This window comes from Typopeltis vanoorti, chromosome 23, assembly GCF_054136105.1.
Source record: "Typopeltis vanoorti isolate ZY-2024b chromosome 23, IOZ_Tvanoo_1.0, whole genome shotgun sequence".
Lineage (NCBI taxonomy): Eukaryota > Metazoa > Arthropoda > Arachnida > Uropygi > Thelyphonidae > Typopeltis > Typopeltis vanoorti.
In genome coordinates this window covers 24,419,152-24,437,767 of record NC_143571.1, presented here as the reverse complement: position 1 = coordinate 24,437,767, position 18,616 = coordinate 24,419,152, and the positions used below count along the sequence as shown (strand labels likewise).

The 18,616-nt window shown below is 37.8% G+C and overlaps 1 protein-coding gene across 3 annotated transcripts in view; it reads right to left on the bottom strand.

The window, feature by feature from the left end:
- Positions 1-18,073, bottom strand: part of LOC150093696 (JNK-interacting protein 1-like) — a 308,320-nt gene extending 290,247 nt beyond the window's left edge. Inside the window, exon 1 of one of the 3 annotated variants that reach the window (XM_090412576.1) lies at positions 17,873-18,073. In XM_090412576.1, coding sequence (XP_090268702.1) covers positions 17,873-17,955 — 83 coding nt within the window. In that variant the 5' untranslated portion in view covers positions 17,956-18,073. The remainder of the gene's footprint in view (positions 1-17,872) is intronic. The other 2 variants (XM_090412575.1, XM_090412577.1) reach the window with 2 other exon arrangements.
- Between the last annotated feature and the right edge of the window lie 543 nt (positions 18,074-18,616).

Below are 18,616 nucleotides of genomic sequence, written 5' to 3'. Positions count from 1 at the left end.
GTGCACACACACTCCACTGTTATTCATCATCTATATACAGATCACATTATGAAGAATTTATTATTATTCAGGACCTTCATGGAGTCATGACTCATTGTGGGAGGCTCATCAAACAGCACGAAGTATATGCCATTCCTTAAATTCATTCACTATTCAAAAACTAGCTATTAGAGCCAGATGTTGTTATTGGTATCAAGCATAAAGGGTACAGTATTTTTAGAAATGACTGAAGAGATAGGAAAGGAGAAGGAGTATTACTGATGATATCTAATTTGAGTCCAGTTAAGGCAGAAGCACATGAAAGCAATAATGGTAATAATTATTGCTTTCATGTGTTTATGATGAAATGTAATCTTACCCTGATAGGTACTAAAAGAGATTTGATTTGATTTTTTTTTATGGCACAAAGACATGAAAGGTCATGCTGTGCCAGAACACAGGTCACAGCAGTACATATGGTACTTGGTTAGTCAGACAATCACAAATATTCATGTCCTTGGCAGGATTCGAACCCTCAGCCTATTGGCTGGAGAGCAGATATGGTAACCACTCGGCCAACTGCTGGCAATACTAAAAGAGTAATCATTACTGGCTAATTTTAACTATAATTCATTTTAAATTCAATTTGGAGCAATATGAAGTTAGTAATGATGTTAATTTTCATGTACCCTCTGAGGATACATGCCAGGAATTTTATGATGTTTATAATCAGGATGAAATTATACCACTGAGACCCTCTTAGTAGAAATGTAAGAGAAAAGAAGATATCAAACATGACAAACACTGATAGAAGATTTAAACACTTGCATTTTCTGCAATTTTATTTTTTTAATTTCAAAGCCAAAATATCAAAACAAAAAAATAAAAAAAAAATCCCACTCTGCTATTGCCAACACTATAAATTAAGTTGTTAGGCATTCTATACCCATCCAAGTTAAAGAACTCTGCAACATAAATTCTGTTAACAAGAATAATCTTCCCATCATTAGATCATATAATAGTTGTTCTGTTTTTGTTATTTTACTGGAACCGTTCCATAATGTTTTGGACAGCATAACAGAATTTTTTCGCCTCTTAATCAAAAAATGTGTTGAATGATTTACAATTCTAATTCACTGCATAGAAAATAATTATCAAATATGAATTAGCATCATTTAAATCTAGGTACTTTGTAGATTATATAACCATGTAAACACATAAAAATAATATAAATTATAAAAAAACTGTTATTTGAAAACATTCACAAAATTAGAATAATTTTAATATGATTCAAAATATTAGAATAATGGAAAAATAAATATACAAAAATTACAATCAAAGGGAAAAAACCTGATAATTAGTATTTTGTTGCAATGCCCTTAGCTTTTATGACCCATTTGTATATGGTTGGGCACATTATTTACTAGCAGTTCACAGGTGTTTTTTTTTTTTTTTTTTTTTTTTTAATCAAAACATGCCCATATGGTCTGCAGACTAGAAACAAGTTCATTTTTGTCTCTTGGGGCAAACTTCTTGAAGATGTTTCTTCATAATTCGATGAGGTTTAAATCTGGTGAGTTTGCCAAGGAATTACACTAATTTGCCTTACTTTGAGCCATCTAATAGTGGTCTTGGAAGTGTGACTAGAAGCAGAATCTTAATCTTCTTCTTCTTCTTCTTCTGCAGCTTCTCCCACTTAAGTGAGGTCACTGTTTATTATGAGTCTCCTCCACACCTTCCTGTCTTGGGCTGTCACCACATCCAAGTTCTTCATCTTCAAGTCCTCTTCTACCAGCTCCCTCCATCTCTTCTTTGGCCGCCCACGCTTCCGCCTTCCTTGCACATCCATCTGCATGACCCTTCTTCCCACATATTCGTCCTCTCTCCTCATCACATGACCAAACCATCTCAACCTTGCCTCCTGTATTTTCGCTCCTAAGTTCGTAACTTTCACTGTTCCCCTGACATAGTCATTTCTCAGATGATCCTTTCTGGTCACACCGCACATCCACCTAAGCATTCTCATCTCTGCTACTTCCATCCTGCTAATGTTATTTTTCCTCAGGGCCACAGTTTCTATAGCATATGTCATAGCTGGCCTCACTACTGTCCTATAAATTTTGCCTTTCAGATTGATCGGCACCCTCTTATCACATAACACTCCAGCCATCTCCCTCCAGTTCCTCCAACCTGCTTGTATCCTGCATCCCACTTCCTTCTCACCTCCTCCATCTTCTTCCACTGTCGAACCTAAGTATCTAAAGTCTCTCACCTTCCTGATGACATTTCCTTCCAGCTCCAGGTCTGTCTCCTGGCCACCGCCCACTGCGCAACACATATACTCTGTCTTACTTCTGCTCAGTCTCATACCTCTCTCTTCCAGTACTTTTCTCCATCTTTCCAGTTTAGTTTCCGCTTCTTCTCTTGAATCTACACACAGCAAGATGTCATCTGCATACAGCATTGTCCAAGGTGCATCTTCTCTCACCTCCTCTGTTACCACCTCCATCACAATATTAAACAGAAACGGACTTAATGCTGACCTTTGATGCAAGCCAACTGTTACTTGAAAACTTTCTGTCTGTCCCAAACAGGTCCGAACACTTGTCTTCACATTTCTGTACATTTCGTGCACCAACCTGACATATTTCTCCGGCACCTTCTTCTCCCTCAGACACCTCCAGACTTCTTGCCTTGGCACTCTATCGTATGCTTTCTCCAGATCAATAAATACCAGATGTAGCTCCCTTTGTTTCTCTCGATATTTTTCCATCATCTGTCGTAACCCAAAGATAGCATCTGTTGTTGATCTACCAGGCATGAAGCCAAATTGTTCCTTTGCAATCTCCACCTCCTCCCTCAATCTACCATCAAGAACCCTTTCTAGGATCTTCATTGTGTGGGACATCAACTTTATTCCTCTGTAATTTTTACAGTCTTGTGCATCCCCTTTACCCTTGTAGATGGGAACAAGAGTACTCTCCCTCCATTCCTCGGGTATATTTTCCTGTTGGCAAACTTTCATGAACAGGTCCCACAGCAGGTCAATTCCCTCTTCCCCCAGTGCCTTCCACGCCTCCACTGGAATTCTGTCGGGGCCCACCGCTTTTCCATTCCTCATCCTCTTCATGGCCTCCGTCACTTCCATTCTACTGATGTTCTGCAACATCCCCTCAGAAGGCTGCCCATCTCCTCTGTGAGTCCTTGCATTTTCCTCATTCAGAAGTCCCTCAAAGTATATTTTCCATCTGTTTCTTATGTCCACATCCCTCCATAATACTCTTCCTTCAGCATCTTTGATCTGCCTCACATGTAAGATGTCCTTAGCTGCTTTATTTCTACATTTCACTAGTTGGTAAATTTTTCTCTGTCCTTCCTTTGTTTCTAATTGATCATACAGATCTTGATATGCCATGGCCTTCGCCTGTGCCACAACTCTCTTGGCTTCTTGCTTTCTCTCTTTGTACACCTCTCTGTCCTCTTCCACTCTTGACTCATCCCACTTCTGCTTTGCCTTCCTCTTAGCTGTCACTGCCACTTGTACATCATTATTCCACCACCAACCCTCCTTCTGCTCTCTAATCTTTCCAGATGTCTCACCAAGCACCTCGATTGCACAGCTCAGGATTACTTTTGAATTATGTTTCCACCAATCTTTCCAGTCCATCCGAAATCCTCTCTAACACTCTCTCCCTAAAATGATTCCTCACACTCTCTTCTTTTAAGCGAAACCACTTAATTGTCTTCATCCCATGGCAACCAGAAGTTCTTATCTTCGATCTTAATTTAAAGTCTGCGCACAGCAGTCGGTGTTGTTGTGCTACTTGATCTGTTGGAATTACCTTACAATTTGTCACAACCTTAAGATGTTTTCTTCTAGTCAAAATGTAGTCAATTTGTGAGCTGTTGTTACCACTTCTAAATGTTATCAAATGTTCTTCCCTCTTGAAGAAAAACGAGTTCACAATTGCCAGATCAAACGCTACTGCAAAGTCCACAACCCTCTCTCCTTCCTGGTTCATCATTCCCACTCCGTGGCCACCATGCACCCTTTCACAGTCTCTATTCTGTCTTCCTATGTGCCCGTTCAAGTCTCCTCCGACAATCACCATCTCATTTTCTTCCAATTCCCTCATTTCTTCATCTAACACGTTCCAGAACTCATCTTTTTCCTCTGCTGTACAACCAACTTGCGGGGCATATACACATAATACGACCACCCGCTCTTCTCCAAGACCCAATTTCATTCGCATGATCCTGTCGTTCCTTCTACCCACGTCCAGTACTTCACCCTTCATTCTGCCACACACCACAATTCCTACACCATTTCTTCCCTCGTTATTCGCTCCAGAGTAGAACAATTTATATCCATCTCCCAGTTCCTTTGCCTTTCCCCCTTTCCACCTTGTCTCCTGCACACATAAAATGTCCAACTTCCTCTTCCTCATCATGTCTGCCACCTCTCTTCCCCTTCCAGTCATGCTTCCAACATTCAGTGTTCCCACTCGCAACATCCTCTCCACCTGCTGGGCTCGCTTCTTTAACCGCACCCACCCTTGATGCAGTAGCCCTCGTCCACTTCTCACAGCTGTAGGGCGATGTGGCTGCGCGTCGCTTAAGGGGTACGCCCTAGCCCTTATATCATTTTCTCTTCGACTCATAATCATAGTTTGAGTTGGCACTGAAGTTTTACGACCGGATGCCCTTCCTGACATCAACCCTCGCATTTATCCGGGCTTGGGACCGGCACCTATTGAGGCTAGCTTGCCTCCTTCAGTGGCTGCATAAGACGAAATGACTTAGCAAGATAGGAAAGACTCACCCTTAGCCCTCGAATACTCTAATAGCATCAGGGGGAAGGAGCAAGGAGAGGAGAAAGAAGCAAAGAAAGAAGAGGAGGGACCAGTCTACAGAATAATATAACAGATATATATTACATGAAGTAAGGCATGGTCCAGCATCAGGTACCTCGGGTTTGCCATGCCCGTACTCACTAAAGTGAGTACGGGCATGGCAAAATCTTAATGAAAAACAAAAGCAGAATCTTAATGAAAAACAAAATCACAATCACATAAATATTCCGATGTCGGTAACATAAAGTGCTCAAGAATTTCTTGTTACACTTTGAAAGTTACTCCTTCATACACAGCCCACCTGAACCCTCTGCAGTCATATAAGTCCATATCATGACAGGGGTTGCAACTTTCATCGAACGTTTCCTGCATTCTCTATCAAATGCTTCTTGCTTAAGATGCCGAACATGTATCCCTTGATGACCATGGGACACACAAAACATACTTTCATTGCTAAAAAGTACCCTTTTCCAGTCATCTTGATCCCACAACAGTCTCTGCTTACACCATCGCACTCTAGCTGCCTTTTGCTTGAAAGTCATAAGCAGCTTAGGCACATGATTTAAAACCTAATTTGTGAAGTCATCTCAATATCATAGATTTATACACATTCACACCTAGTTCTTTCCATCTCCTGTGAAAATATCTTACACTTCAGAAGTGGTTTTTCATCGCAATATTCTTCAATCTCCTCTCCTCTTTTCAAATAACAATTTTCTTATTATTTATATTACATTTTTATGTGTTTACATGGTTACGTAGTCTATAAAGTATATAGATTTAGATGACGCTAATTCATATTTGGTAATAATTATTTTCTATGCAATAAATTGCAATTGCAAATCATTCAACATATTTTGATTATTCTAATTTTCTTGATTCAGAGGTGTACTAACTGCATGCACAAAATTTTTGCTTTCAGAATTCTAATTTAGTGTTCAATAATTTTCAAACACATTATAAAAATGAATTATAGGATAAATCATGCTGCTTCTATTTATTTTATTTAGTAATTTCTACAATGTCTTCACTCCAATATTACTTTAACCCATTCCAACTTAACAGACAAAATCCAAGAAAGACTGCGATGGTTTGGCCATGTGACTAGAATGGGAAACAGAAAGATTACCATCCAAAGCCCTGTATACAATGACGGAAGGTAAAAGATCCAAAGGGTGGCCCAGAATATAATGGATAGACAAAATAAAAGAGGATCTGAAAACCAAATCACAACAAGTGATACCAAACTGGACAGAATTGTTCGTATTTTCCAGGAACAGACAGCAATGGAAAGATTTCACCTCATCATCCACATAGATGATGGAAGAGAGAAGAAGAACTTAATACACTAATTAGTTACAATAAGCCTGCATGCCATGGGTGAACTGAAGATGATGTTAAGTTGCAGAGGCACATTTTTCTTTAGTGTCTACTATCTGGACAGTACAGTCACTTAAACTCATGCAAAAATGGTGTTGGATATTTGTAGTTATGTGGATTTAAGTGAATTATTTTAATGCTTGCAATTTTAATTTTATTATCCTAAGACCCCATGGAATCAAAGACTGATCTAGGAGGTCAATTTGTCACTCACTCACACTCACACACAGCTAATCATGCCTTGCCTTAAACATTCAAATTCACTCTCCATGCAAAAACCTCTTCTTACTCCCTTGCTCACACCCTTCTTATACAGCTTACAGGGATCACCTCTTGTTCTTCCCTGATCTCCCACCATTTTATGAAAAAACTTCAACAGTAATCCAACCCCTTACCAACTTGTATGCCTGTATCATATCATATCACTCCTCTTTTTCCTATCCACTAGAATCTGTAAATTGCATCTTCTCAACCTTTCTTCATATTCAACATTCCAGAGATCAGAAACAACCTTAGTCAATTACCTCTGAATTCTTTCAAACATCTCTTCATCCTTTTGAAAACCAAGTGACCAAATTTGTGCATAGTAGTCCATATGTGGCCTAATCAAAGCCTTATAAAATGGAACCAGAATCTCCTTACTTCAACAAGTTAGTATTCTCTGTATCATTCCCAAAATTTGTTGTGTTGGCGTCACAATTTTGGTAATGTGTACTCTAAATTTTAGATCATTATTCACCATCACCCCAAGATCTCTTACTTCCTCCACCTCCAGCAATATACCCCCCCCCCCACCAAGCATAAATTCTACATCGCATCATCTTTGTTTCCCAAATTTTAAAACCTTACATTTTGCAGCATTGAACTGGTATCCCCACTCCCATGCCCATTCTCACTCAATATATTCAAGTCTTCTTATAAGGCCAGAATATCTGCTATACTCCTCATAATTCATCCCAACTTTGCATCATCTGCAAACAACTGAATATCCCCAATGTCATCAGTATACAGATTAAACAGCAATAGCCCTAAAACAGGCTCCTAAGGCACACCACCACTACTGACTTTCCTCTTCTGGGATATTGCTCCACCATACAAAACTTGCTGATACCTATCAGACAGCTAATATCTAATCCAATGCATTAGTCTAATAACTAACCCCATCCACTCTAGTTTGACAATCAACTTATCATGCAGTAATCTATTAAAAGCCTCAAAATCTAAGTATACTACTGTATATCCATCTCCTTTGTCCAATGAAGTTGTCACCTTAATGTGATAAGTAATTACTAAAACATGACCTCCATCAAAGATATTAATACTGTTGTCAACTCAGTTTTTGATCATGATTCTCACCAGCCTCTCCAACATTTTAATCATAACAACTGACACACAGACAGGCCTATAATTTGATTTAAGTTAAGGGATATTACATCCCATATTGTTTCATAGCTGAATAAGAAACTCAAAGAGTTTCATGCCAAATATAATAAATATATAAAGTTCGGCAAGTCCAAGCATAAGCAAATACCTGGATAGTGTTACAACTGACCCTTTAGGGAGTGCAACACTGAGGCAACTCATGGTAAGGGTGGAGCAAGCTCTGATCACTATTCTTGATATTTCCTCATAATGTGAAACCCAGCTCCTAAGAGCTGTATTACTGTTCTACATTATGAGTGAGAGAAGGTCACTACCCAGACCGGTTTCAACCTTTATTGAGGTCTTATCAGTGAGTAGGCAGACCTAGAAATACCAAGTTTGTAGCAAACAGAACTTACATATACCCTACTATGAGAAATGCCAAGAAAGTGTCCTAATAAATTATTAATTATATGAAGAAGCCAAAGGCTTCAATTCGGCAACACAGACTTATTTAAGTTAAGGGATATTACATCCCATATTATTTCATAGCCGATTTTTTGATGTTTGAGTTCTGTCATCTCCCTTATAAAGTGGCACAATCTTGCCTCCCTTGGAACTTGGCTCGATGTAAAAGTTATAGCTAGATGATGAAAAAAGGACAACACTAATATGAGGAATATTATATTAGCAGTTTTAGTCCATTAACCCTCAGAATGCCACTGTCAAAGTTAAAAGCAGAAAGAAACTTCAAATTTGTATAAATTTGAGTGGCTGGACAAACAAGTTAAAACTGAAATGCCACTGTTGCAGTCATTAAGTTTGTGTCGCAAGACACAAACTTAATGACTGCAACTTTGGGTCTGAGACTGGAAATTTGTGCACAAAATATTTTTTATGTGCACATGGGCTGGTAAAAATTAGAGGGAATATTGCTTGTGCTATGTAAGCTACCCATTAAAATTGTGGCATATGGAAAACAGAAGGGGATGAGAAAAATGGAAGTAGTTTTAATGAAAGTAGGAATAATGTGCTTAGAAACAAATGACTACGAAGAGTACAGATGAAATTAAGTGCTAGCAGAGAAATGATTAGCTTGATTGAAGGTGGGGAAAATATGGAAGAGTTAATGTAGATTTCGAGATGGACAGCATAAGAATGAATGAAAATGTTGTAGTTGCTTGACTATGTCATAATTGTTGGGTGATAGTATGGCATTTGAAGAGGTGATAAAAGCACGAGTACTGAGCTGAGAAATTTCAATTGGAGAGATTACAAAACTTAAGAGGTTACCAAGTATGTGAGAAGTCAAGAAAATGAGATGACAGTGGAAGTGAAGGGAAGTGGAAAGTGAGTAAGTATACGAACAAGAAAAAGAGAGATGACAGAAAAAGAATGGGAGTCAAGGAAATGAGCTGAACTGGGAGCAAAGTGTGAGAGAGAGAGTCAGTATAAAATGTGAGCGAAGCAATTATATTTGGCAATTCAATAATCCTGAGTATGTAGAACAGAAGGCTAGTGGTGTGCCTGCCTAAGGAAAAGAAAGATTATGGAAAGTCGTCAACAGTCAACTTCACTATCACTCACCACCTAGAGGCATACAAGTTAATCAATGACCACCAGTATTCCACCAATCTAGATCTACAACTGACTTCCTACAGTACATTACCCATAACTGGACACAGGCCATGGATTTGGAGGAATGTATGCTGTTTCTCTACACATTTTCAGACTTTTGTTCAGGTTTAGTACTAAGGCCTGTTAAGCAAATTACCTTCTACAGTCTACTACCACTTTCTGTAATTGGATACCCTGGAAAAGATTTTCCACTCATCCATCCTCATTTTATTCTCCAGCTCTGGCTGATGGGTTTTATTCATTAGCTATTTCAAAAAAATAAAATAAACAAACATGCAAGACAAGACAGTTCACTATCAAAGAATAAAACCAAACATTTGAACTGAAAATTACAGATTTTCTTCAGTGTAGCTGAAATTCAAAATGGATTTTAAAAGAGGTACAAACTGCATGCTACAGTGGTATATGGTACAGTAAATGTAAGACTGATTTATATATATATATAAATTTGCTGTTTAACACTTAATAAGGATCAGACTTTCCTTTTTAATAAAGAATGTCTGATCCTTAGAGCAATGAAATAGTAGTACTTTGGCACTCTTTGAATAAGTATTCAAATTTCTAACAGCAGCTACACAATCTTCAACCTGAAGATTTCTAGAAGATTTCTGTGGTCCATATCAACTCTGTGCAGTACTAGACGAGACTTATGGTTTTTTGTAGAGGATCAGGATTAATGTTCTTGCAATCTTTTTTTTCAACCAAATGTCCCATTTGTCCAAAGTATGAGAGAAAAAAACAATCACAAGGATGATGGGGAGAGATAAAACTATTTATCCTTGGCAGAAGGTAGCATGGAGAAAAGTTTGACAAAAAAGAAAGTAAGCACTAAGTTATACTTTAGGATCTCTGAGAGTAGTTCAGAGATTCTGACAATGTATAGGATTGGAACTGTGGACAGGGTCAGGGTTCTTAGGAACAGACTTGTATGTAAAAATGATATATTGGATCTTTTTCAGAATAAATCCATTCTGCTGCATAATTATTTGGATAGTTTCAAGTTCTAGTTTAAAGGTTATAGGAAATGAAGCAGATGCATGCTATAAGAAGCATTTTGATTATGCCTATTTCTTGACACAGATTATGTGCAAAATCTTGCTGCACGTAATGGTCTGTCAAAGTAAAGTAGGTTTACAATGTGCTGAAATTATCAGTATGCTAAATGGAAAATGGGAAAGGAGTATATGTATGTCCAAGAATATCATTTTGTTCTTTTCTTTCTTCATGGCGAATTTAATACAAGGATGTAAACTACTGATTTCACTTAGTAATGAAGATAGGGCAATTTTAAAAAGGCTATAGCACAAATGTTATCTATGGTTGAGATTACATAGACAAATAATGAATCTTCCAGATGCTCAAGGTAGTAATTTGCTAAGGAAGAGAAGTGAGGACTCCTCATAGTATTACCTTCAATCTACTTGTAAATTCTGATTATATAGATAAAATAGCCTGAAGGCAGAGGCACATGTGAGATAGAAAAATCAATATATGAACAAAGAGACACAGAAAAGTTTATTACTAAGGTATATAACTATATATTTTGATATGAAACTTACAGATCACAATTACCTTCAGTGAAACTGACAACTCGAAAAAAGTAGGATAACAATCGATTTCACAAGTGCCTCCAAAAACTCATTTATCCTTCATAGGAAAGACTCCACCAAAAAGACTAGTAGATCTGACAAGCTTTCCATTCAAAAGGGAAGCTAGGAGCAAAGATTTCTTTTCTAAAAAACATGCCAACTAAAATAATTTCTACTTCTGCTTGACTGAAAGACGATCAAATCTCTTGGTATCCATGAAATTCATAGTGCTATTCATTTCCTCATAAGCAATCCACTTCAAATTTCCAAATGTTAACACTTAACATTTATTACATTTGTGATCTAAAAAAGACTACTGCTTCCAATCTCAACATGGACCCGCAAACATAATGCCGGCCTGGTTGGCCGAGTAGTTTGTGTATCCGCTCTCCAAACAAAAGGCTGCAGGTTCGAATCCTGCCATGGACATGGATGTTTGTGATTGTCTGCGGAAACACCAGTAGTGGTGGTAAGCGGTAGATGGCATTGGTGGTTAATTGAAGGGTTGTAGAGTAGGTGCCTTCCCTCGATGAGTCTTTGGACTCCGTGGAGGTGTTATGTAATAATAATAATTCTATGTATCTCACGTATCTCATGTAGGGGTGCTTAAGGGTCAAAGCTGTATAACTGAGAGGAGACCTCCACATAGCCTTTAAAGGAATGCGGAGAACCGACCAGGGCTTCTGACCTAATGTCCAATCCTCCCCTTCTCATGGTGCACCCTGTTGGGTATTTATTTGGATACTGAACAAACGAGGATGGGCTGGCAATTTGGGATTTAGCTGACCAAACTGTATTCTTATTGGTTAAACCAAAATAAAAAATGATGGTACAACATGACAAAATTTCATGCCGGCTGGGGCATCGCCCGGTTAACCAAGGCCACCGTTGTTTTCGCCAGGGAACCAGGGTGAACAGCAAAAAGTCAGTTACTGGAACAAATCTGAAAACAAACCCCAACTCAACATCACCACAGTTAAAGATCGGTACTATCAACATAAGAAGCCTGAATGGCAAAAAAATGGAGCTAGTTGAGGAATTAGATAAGTACCAGATTGACATAATAGGGGTGACTGAAACGAAAGAGACCAAAACTGGTGAGATCTTTCTGAGCAATAAAGTCAAAATGTCATATTCAGGCAATGACAATCAAGGAAAAGAAGGAGTAGCCATAGTATTCAACACAAAATACGAGGCTAATCTTCTTGAATGGCAGTCAGTATCAAGTAGAGTAATGTGGGCAAATATGAGAATGGGGAACTGGACAATGAGATTTATTTGTGCCTATGGTCCCACAGAAGGTTCTACTAAGGTAGAAGTGGAGGAATTTTTTGAGGCTTTAGAAAAAGCAACTGACACAATGAAAAAGGAAAAGTTGGTCCTTGTTGGAGATCTAAATAGTAGAGTAGGAAATGATTGTCAGACATACAAAAATATTTTGGGAAAATTTGCAGAAAAGAGCAAAGCTAATAATAATGGCAAATATCTCTTGGATTTCTGCTCAGGACATGGACTGGTTATTACTAACACCATGTTCCAACATAAAAATGTGCACAAATTCACATGGAGAGAAGAGGCTAAGAATAAGAAAATTCTCATTGACTATGTTATTGTTGATAGTGATGTTTTCTCCCTGGTGCAGGACACCAGAGTGTACAGAGGATTTGAAATTGGAAGTGATCACTATTTAGTCTTGAGCAGGACAAAATTGAATTTCATATTGAAAAGAATAAAATGTAAGAAAGATTTAAAGCGAATAAAAGTTAAGCAGCTCTCAGATGTGACCTGTAGACTAAAATACACAAATATTATTGAAGAAAAATAAAAGAGTTTGAGAACAGGAATCAAACCTTGGAGATTCAGTGGCAAACTCTGAAGAAAACATTGATTGATTCTGCCAGAGATGCATGTGGTGAGGTTGTCTGAAAGGATAAAAAAATCAGAACTCCCTTGTGCACACAGGAAGTTAAAAACACAGTGAAGGAAAAGAAGAAAGCATATCAAAAGTTCCTGGCAAATAAGTCAGCTTGTGCTCTTAGAGAATATAGAGACAAATGCAAGAATGCTAAACACTGTGTAAAACTAGCTAAACAAAAATCATGGGAGGACTTTGGCAAGAATACAGAAAATAAATATCAAGAAGGTGGCAAAATATTCTGGAGGTTGTTGAAGAAGCTTAGGAATGGAGGAAAGAGTGCTGTAAAAGGAGTTAGGGATGATAAAGGTGACATGAAAACTGGAGAAAAAGATATCCTTGAAGTATGGAGTAATTACTTTGAAAAACTGCTAAATGAAACAAGCAGTGATGGCAGCACAGTGGTAAAAAACACTGACCAGGCATGCAGGCTGGAATACATATCCATACTTGAAGTAGAAAAAGCCATCAAAGGCTTGAAATGTGGAAAGGCAGCAGGAGTAGATGATCTTCGACCAAAAATGCTGAAGTATGGTGGTATAAAAGTCTTACAGTGGCTGCACTGCATAGTTCAGAAAGCCTGGACAGAGGGACGAATTCCCGATGATTGGAGTAGAGCTCTCATAATAAAAAGGGAAATAAAACTGAATGTGAGAATTACAGACGTATTTCCCTACTGAGTGTTCCTGGCAAGATCTATGCAAGTATACTTGAGAAACAGTTGAGAAGAATTGTGGAAGAAAAGCTTGGTGAAGAACAAGCTGGATTCAGGCCAAATAGAGGCTGTCAGGATCAGATCTTCACTTTACGACAAATAGTCGAGAAAGCATGGGAATATAACAAAGATCTGTATTTAAGTTTTGTCGATTCGGAAAAGGCATATGATAAGGTGCCAAGAGAGAAGCTATTCAATACGCTGCCGTTATATGGTGTCAATGGGGCATTATATCAAGCAATACTTAGTCTTTATTTGAGTTGTAAGTCAGCAGTTAGAATTGAAGGAAGTACAGGAAGATGGTTTAATGTTAAATCTGGTGTGAGACAAGGATGTACATTATCCCCTCTGTTATTCATTATCTATATGGATCACATTATGAAGAAAAGTGGTATTAAACATGATATCAAAATTGGAGATGTTAATGTCAGCTCTTTGCTTTATGCGGATAATGTTATACTTCTAAATAAATCCGCTACAAGTCTGCAAGATTCTCTAACTAAATTGAATAGCTGTTGTAATAGATATGGTATGAAGGTCAACAATAAAAAGACAAAGACAATGAAAATAGGCAGAATCATTGAAAATGTCAACTGTGTTGTGAATGGAGAACCTGTGGAACAAGTAAAACATTTCAGCTACTTAGGCACGATTTTTACTGAAGATGGTAAATTAAATATAGAAATAGACATCAGAATTAGCAAAGCTGGTATGGTGGGAAGTCAATTGAATAAATTCATATGGAATAAGAGAGAAATTAGGCACAACACTAAATTAGCTGTATACAAGACAGTGTTCAAACCAGTTTTAACTTATGGATCTGAGAGCTGAGTCAGAAGTAAAACACTTGACCAAAGACTAGAGACCGCAGATATGAGAGTCCTGAGAAAGATTATAGGTGTGAACAGATGGCATCAATGGCAATATCATATTAAAAATGAGAATATTAGGAAAAAACTTGACATTGTCAGCATCCAGGAATGAGTTAGCAGAGGTAATCTCAGGAGGTATGGTCACGTAAACAGAATGGGAGAGGAAAGATTAGCAAAACAAGCGTTCTCTGCCAGGTTGGCAGCAAAACGACCCAGAGGAAAAGTCCAAGATATAGGTGGATTGATACGGTACAAAGTGCCTTAGACGATAGAAATATAAGATCTGATAATGTTGGAGTCTTGACAAGTAACAGACTAATTTGGAGGAAAATTGTAGATAGGAAGTTAGTAATGATATAATTTTTTCATGTAGTACTATCATATCCTGTACACCCCTTGTGGGTAAATGGCAGGAATTTGATGATGATGATGTATCTCATGTAATAAACACACGATACTTTCAGGGTTTTTAATTCCCTCCTGTCTAAGCAAAAACTGACATTCACTAACAATGCCATAAAAAAATGAATAATCAACATCTCTGGACATCTCTCCCATAGAAATAGCTCTTCTCAAGAGAACATGATTTCACCACTATTTCAAAGAATATTCCTTTTCTCAATTTCCTTCATAAAAATGAGCATAACTTGTCTTTTCTCTCTCTCTCTCTCTCAAGTGATTATGTCAATAGTTAGGCATCACTTATCCTACTAATGGCATATATTCCTATTCACGATGTTATTTGGTACTATAGGTTTACAGCCTAGCATGTTAGAAAGTTATATATTAAATCTTCAGGCTAATTATAACAAGTGACTTTATTATTATTATTCAGGCCTCCATGGAGTGAAAAGACTCATCGTGGGAGGTCCTTCCTAAGAACATAAAGTGTGTCAAGACTCATTAAGGGGAGTTCCCCCCTAAGAAACACGAAGTCTATCATACCACTCCTTAAACTCATTGACCATTCTCGCTCCCACCACTCCATCAGGCAATGCATTCCACGGTTCAACCACCCTCCACACAAAGAAACCACTCCTTACCCTCTTGCTCACAGTTTCCTTTCGTAACGTCCAGGGATGGCCTCTTGTCATCACTCCTTCCCACTGTTCAACCAAGCGAAAGAACTCCCCAGTGTCAACCCTGTAACCACCTCTCAACAGTTTAAAAGTCTCAATCATATCACCTCTCCTTCTTCTATCCACCAAACTCTGCAGTCCACATTCCCTCAGCCAATCCTCATAACTATGCTTGTACAGTCCCGAAACCATCTTTGTCATCCGTCTTTGTATCCTTTCCACAGTTAATTTATCCACTTCAAATCCTGGGGACCAAATCTGAGAACAATAGTCCAAGTGTGATGTGATTAGAGACTTATACAATGGAATGATAACCCTCTTATCTCTGCAGGTCAGTGTCCTTCTCATAATTGCAGCAATCCTCTGTGTTACCTTCACCACCTTTGCAATATGTCCCCTAAACTTCAGGTTTCTATCAATCATCAACCCCAGATCTCTTGTCTCCCCTACTTCCTCCAGTATAACTCCTCCCATAGAGTATGCAGCATCCCATCGATGTTTCCCAAACCTCAAGACCTTACATTTTGCTGCATTAAACTGACAACTTTATAGTGCAAGTATGATGAGAGGCACTGCTCCTTTCAACTAAAAAACACCTGAGTTTAATTTTTGTCATGATGAGGAATCTTTATGTGAGCTTTTTTAATTGAAGGAGAGTGAACCAATTTCAAAAGGACACAGCAGGGTTCACAGAAGCAAATTGTCCAAGAGAACACATGCAATTTACAGGAAAAAAAGTTATTAGTGGACAGTAGACAATATGGGGTAAAGTGCCAACTTGCAGTAAGTCCTTGGAGGTGTCACACAATAATTATATAATGTGTTTATTGAAGAAATTTCCTAAGATGTTTGCACTACCAGAGAAAGAATTTCCTTTAATTTCAGCCAAAGATAATATTTAAAAAAAAAAAAAAAGCAATAAGAGCTCTCTCTCTGGGAATAATATTAGATACGGAGAATACAACGTATCACTGTAACAGAAAACTAGTATTATTGTAATGAGATGGCACTGTACTAAAGAGCTGTCTAAATCATATACATCAATAGTGTGTGAAGGTCTCCTTTTGACCTAAATCACACTTTCCACACTTCTTTGAATACTATGATATGAGTCATATACTGCTGTTGGAAGCAATGACCTATAATGTATCCAATGTTCCAATTTATTAAAGTGATGTTCTTTTAGGCCAAGACTGGAATTGTAGAGGTAACACAGTGCAAGCTGATCAACTTTTTTCGGTTTATTTTCCCTAAACCATGTAGCAATAACATCTGCAGTATGATATAGTTTATGTCTTGTAAAAGGAGATATGGGTTGTTTCTGAAAAAGCCACAATGCAGGAAGCATTCACAGGTGCTGCAAACTATCAACATTATTATTACGTGAACGTACAAGGCTTCATCAGAGGAGGGCACTGTACTCCATACACAACTCACCATCTGCCTACTTAATCTTCCACCTGCTACTACCACGACACTGTTATCATCAACACAACACATCCCAGGAGGCAATAGATGGTGTTATGTGTTAATGAACAAAAATACTAATGCTATTTTTGTCCATAAATTCATGTGTTCTTGTGGCCAATTTGCCTAAATGTAGACAAATCAGACATGAGAATCTGAGTTTTTTTGTTTTTTTTTGGGGGGGGGGGAGGCCTGAAGCCTCCATACTGTGTTATTAGAGGTACATTCATCCTTCCAGGCATCAAAAGTGTTTGAATCAACACCAAAAGAAACAGCTCTAGATCCACTCTTTAATGGACCACTACTCATTAGTGCCTGAGAGTATCAACTCAATTTAACAGCCGAGATGATGCATTTAGTGTCAGCAGTATTGCATGTGTATTATACTACCACTCATTAAAGTATTTAAAGAACGTTAATTATTGATTTACTGGGCATAATTTAAAAAAATTTGCCAATCTCTTCTACAGTTTCTACAATGTGATTCATGTTCAAATAGTTTTATCATAGTGCTGATGAAGAAGAAAGATAAATAACAGTAGAGAACACCAATTGTGGAAAACACAACCACAGACCACATTCAGCAATTTCAATTCCATATTATAATAAAGCTGTGGCAGGTTATTCATACTGCTCTTTTGCCAGCAAATATCAGGGAATATGTAATATTTTAGATATTATCCCATATTTTACGCACCGATAATTTAATGTGTAAAGGGCACTAAACCTCGATTCTCTACTGTTATCCCAATATTCGAAATGACAATCATCCTGATTAACGGTAAAGAATCATCGTAACACAATCCAGCTTTGCAACTACTATCAGTGAAAATAACCAATGAAGCGAAACATCTTATATATAGAATTTGTTGCTGTCTACAACAGAGAAATATTAAGGTCAGTGACCAAAATAAAATATCTGATAATAGTCGGGAACGTGTATTGCCGACTAATATTTCAAAATAATCGTCGCTGTGGGGTTCCAGAAAGAAACAATAAAGGGGGAAAAAAAAATCTCCTCACCTATAACACTGTGGATGAGCTTTTATGTGCTGTGGCATCTTGTCAAACGCATCACGAAACTGTTCGAACTGCGGATCCGCCATGTTCGATTTTGTTTAATCAGTAAGAAATCGCGCTAGCCCATTCCTTTCGTTACTTCCTCAAACTCTATCATGAGAAGCAACTTAACTCTAACCTTCAGCGACTGCGTTACTACAGTGACACATTTCCGCGTAATTTTGCATGGATACCAATAGCACCGTTCATAACACTCTCTGTAAATTTGAATGCACACTGAATCAAAATTATCTGCTCTGCAGGTAATTATGAAATTATTATTAGTATTTGTTTATTGTCGAATCGTTTCTGTTTCCAACAAGAAAAAATAATAATTTGCATTAAAAATATCTGCAGATATTATTTGAATAATACTTGCGATTGTTCTAAATAAACATTCGCTGAAGAAAACGTCTATCCTTTCAGTGACATAAGTGCAGATTTTTGAATGAATTTATGATTGAATGCATTTGAAATGTGGTGCTTGAGAAAAATGGATGTATCAGCTGGACTGAACGAGTGAGCAATGAAGAGGCTCTCAAAAGATTCAAAATGAAAAGAGACTATATGGCTAGTATCCAATGAAGAAAAATAGCGTTTGCAGGACATTTAATGAGGGGTTCTTCTGGAGAGCTTCCCAGAATAGTATTGCAGGGGATGGTGAAGGGAAAGAGAGGAAGAGGAAGACCCCGACTTCAATGGAAAGAC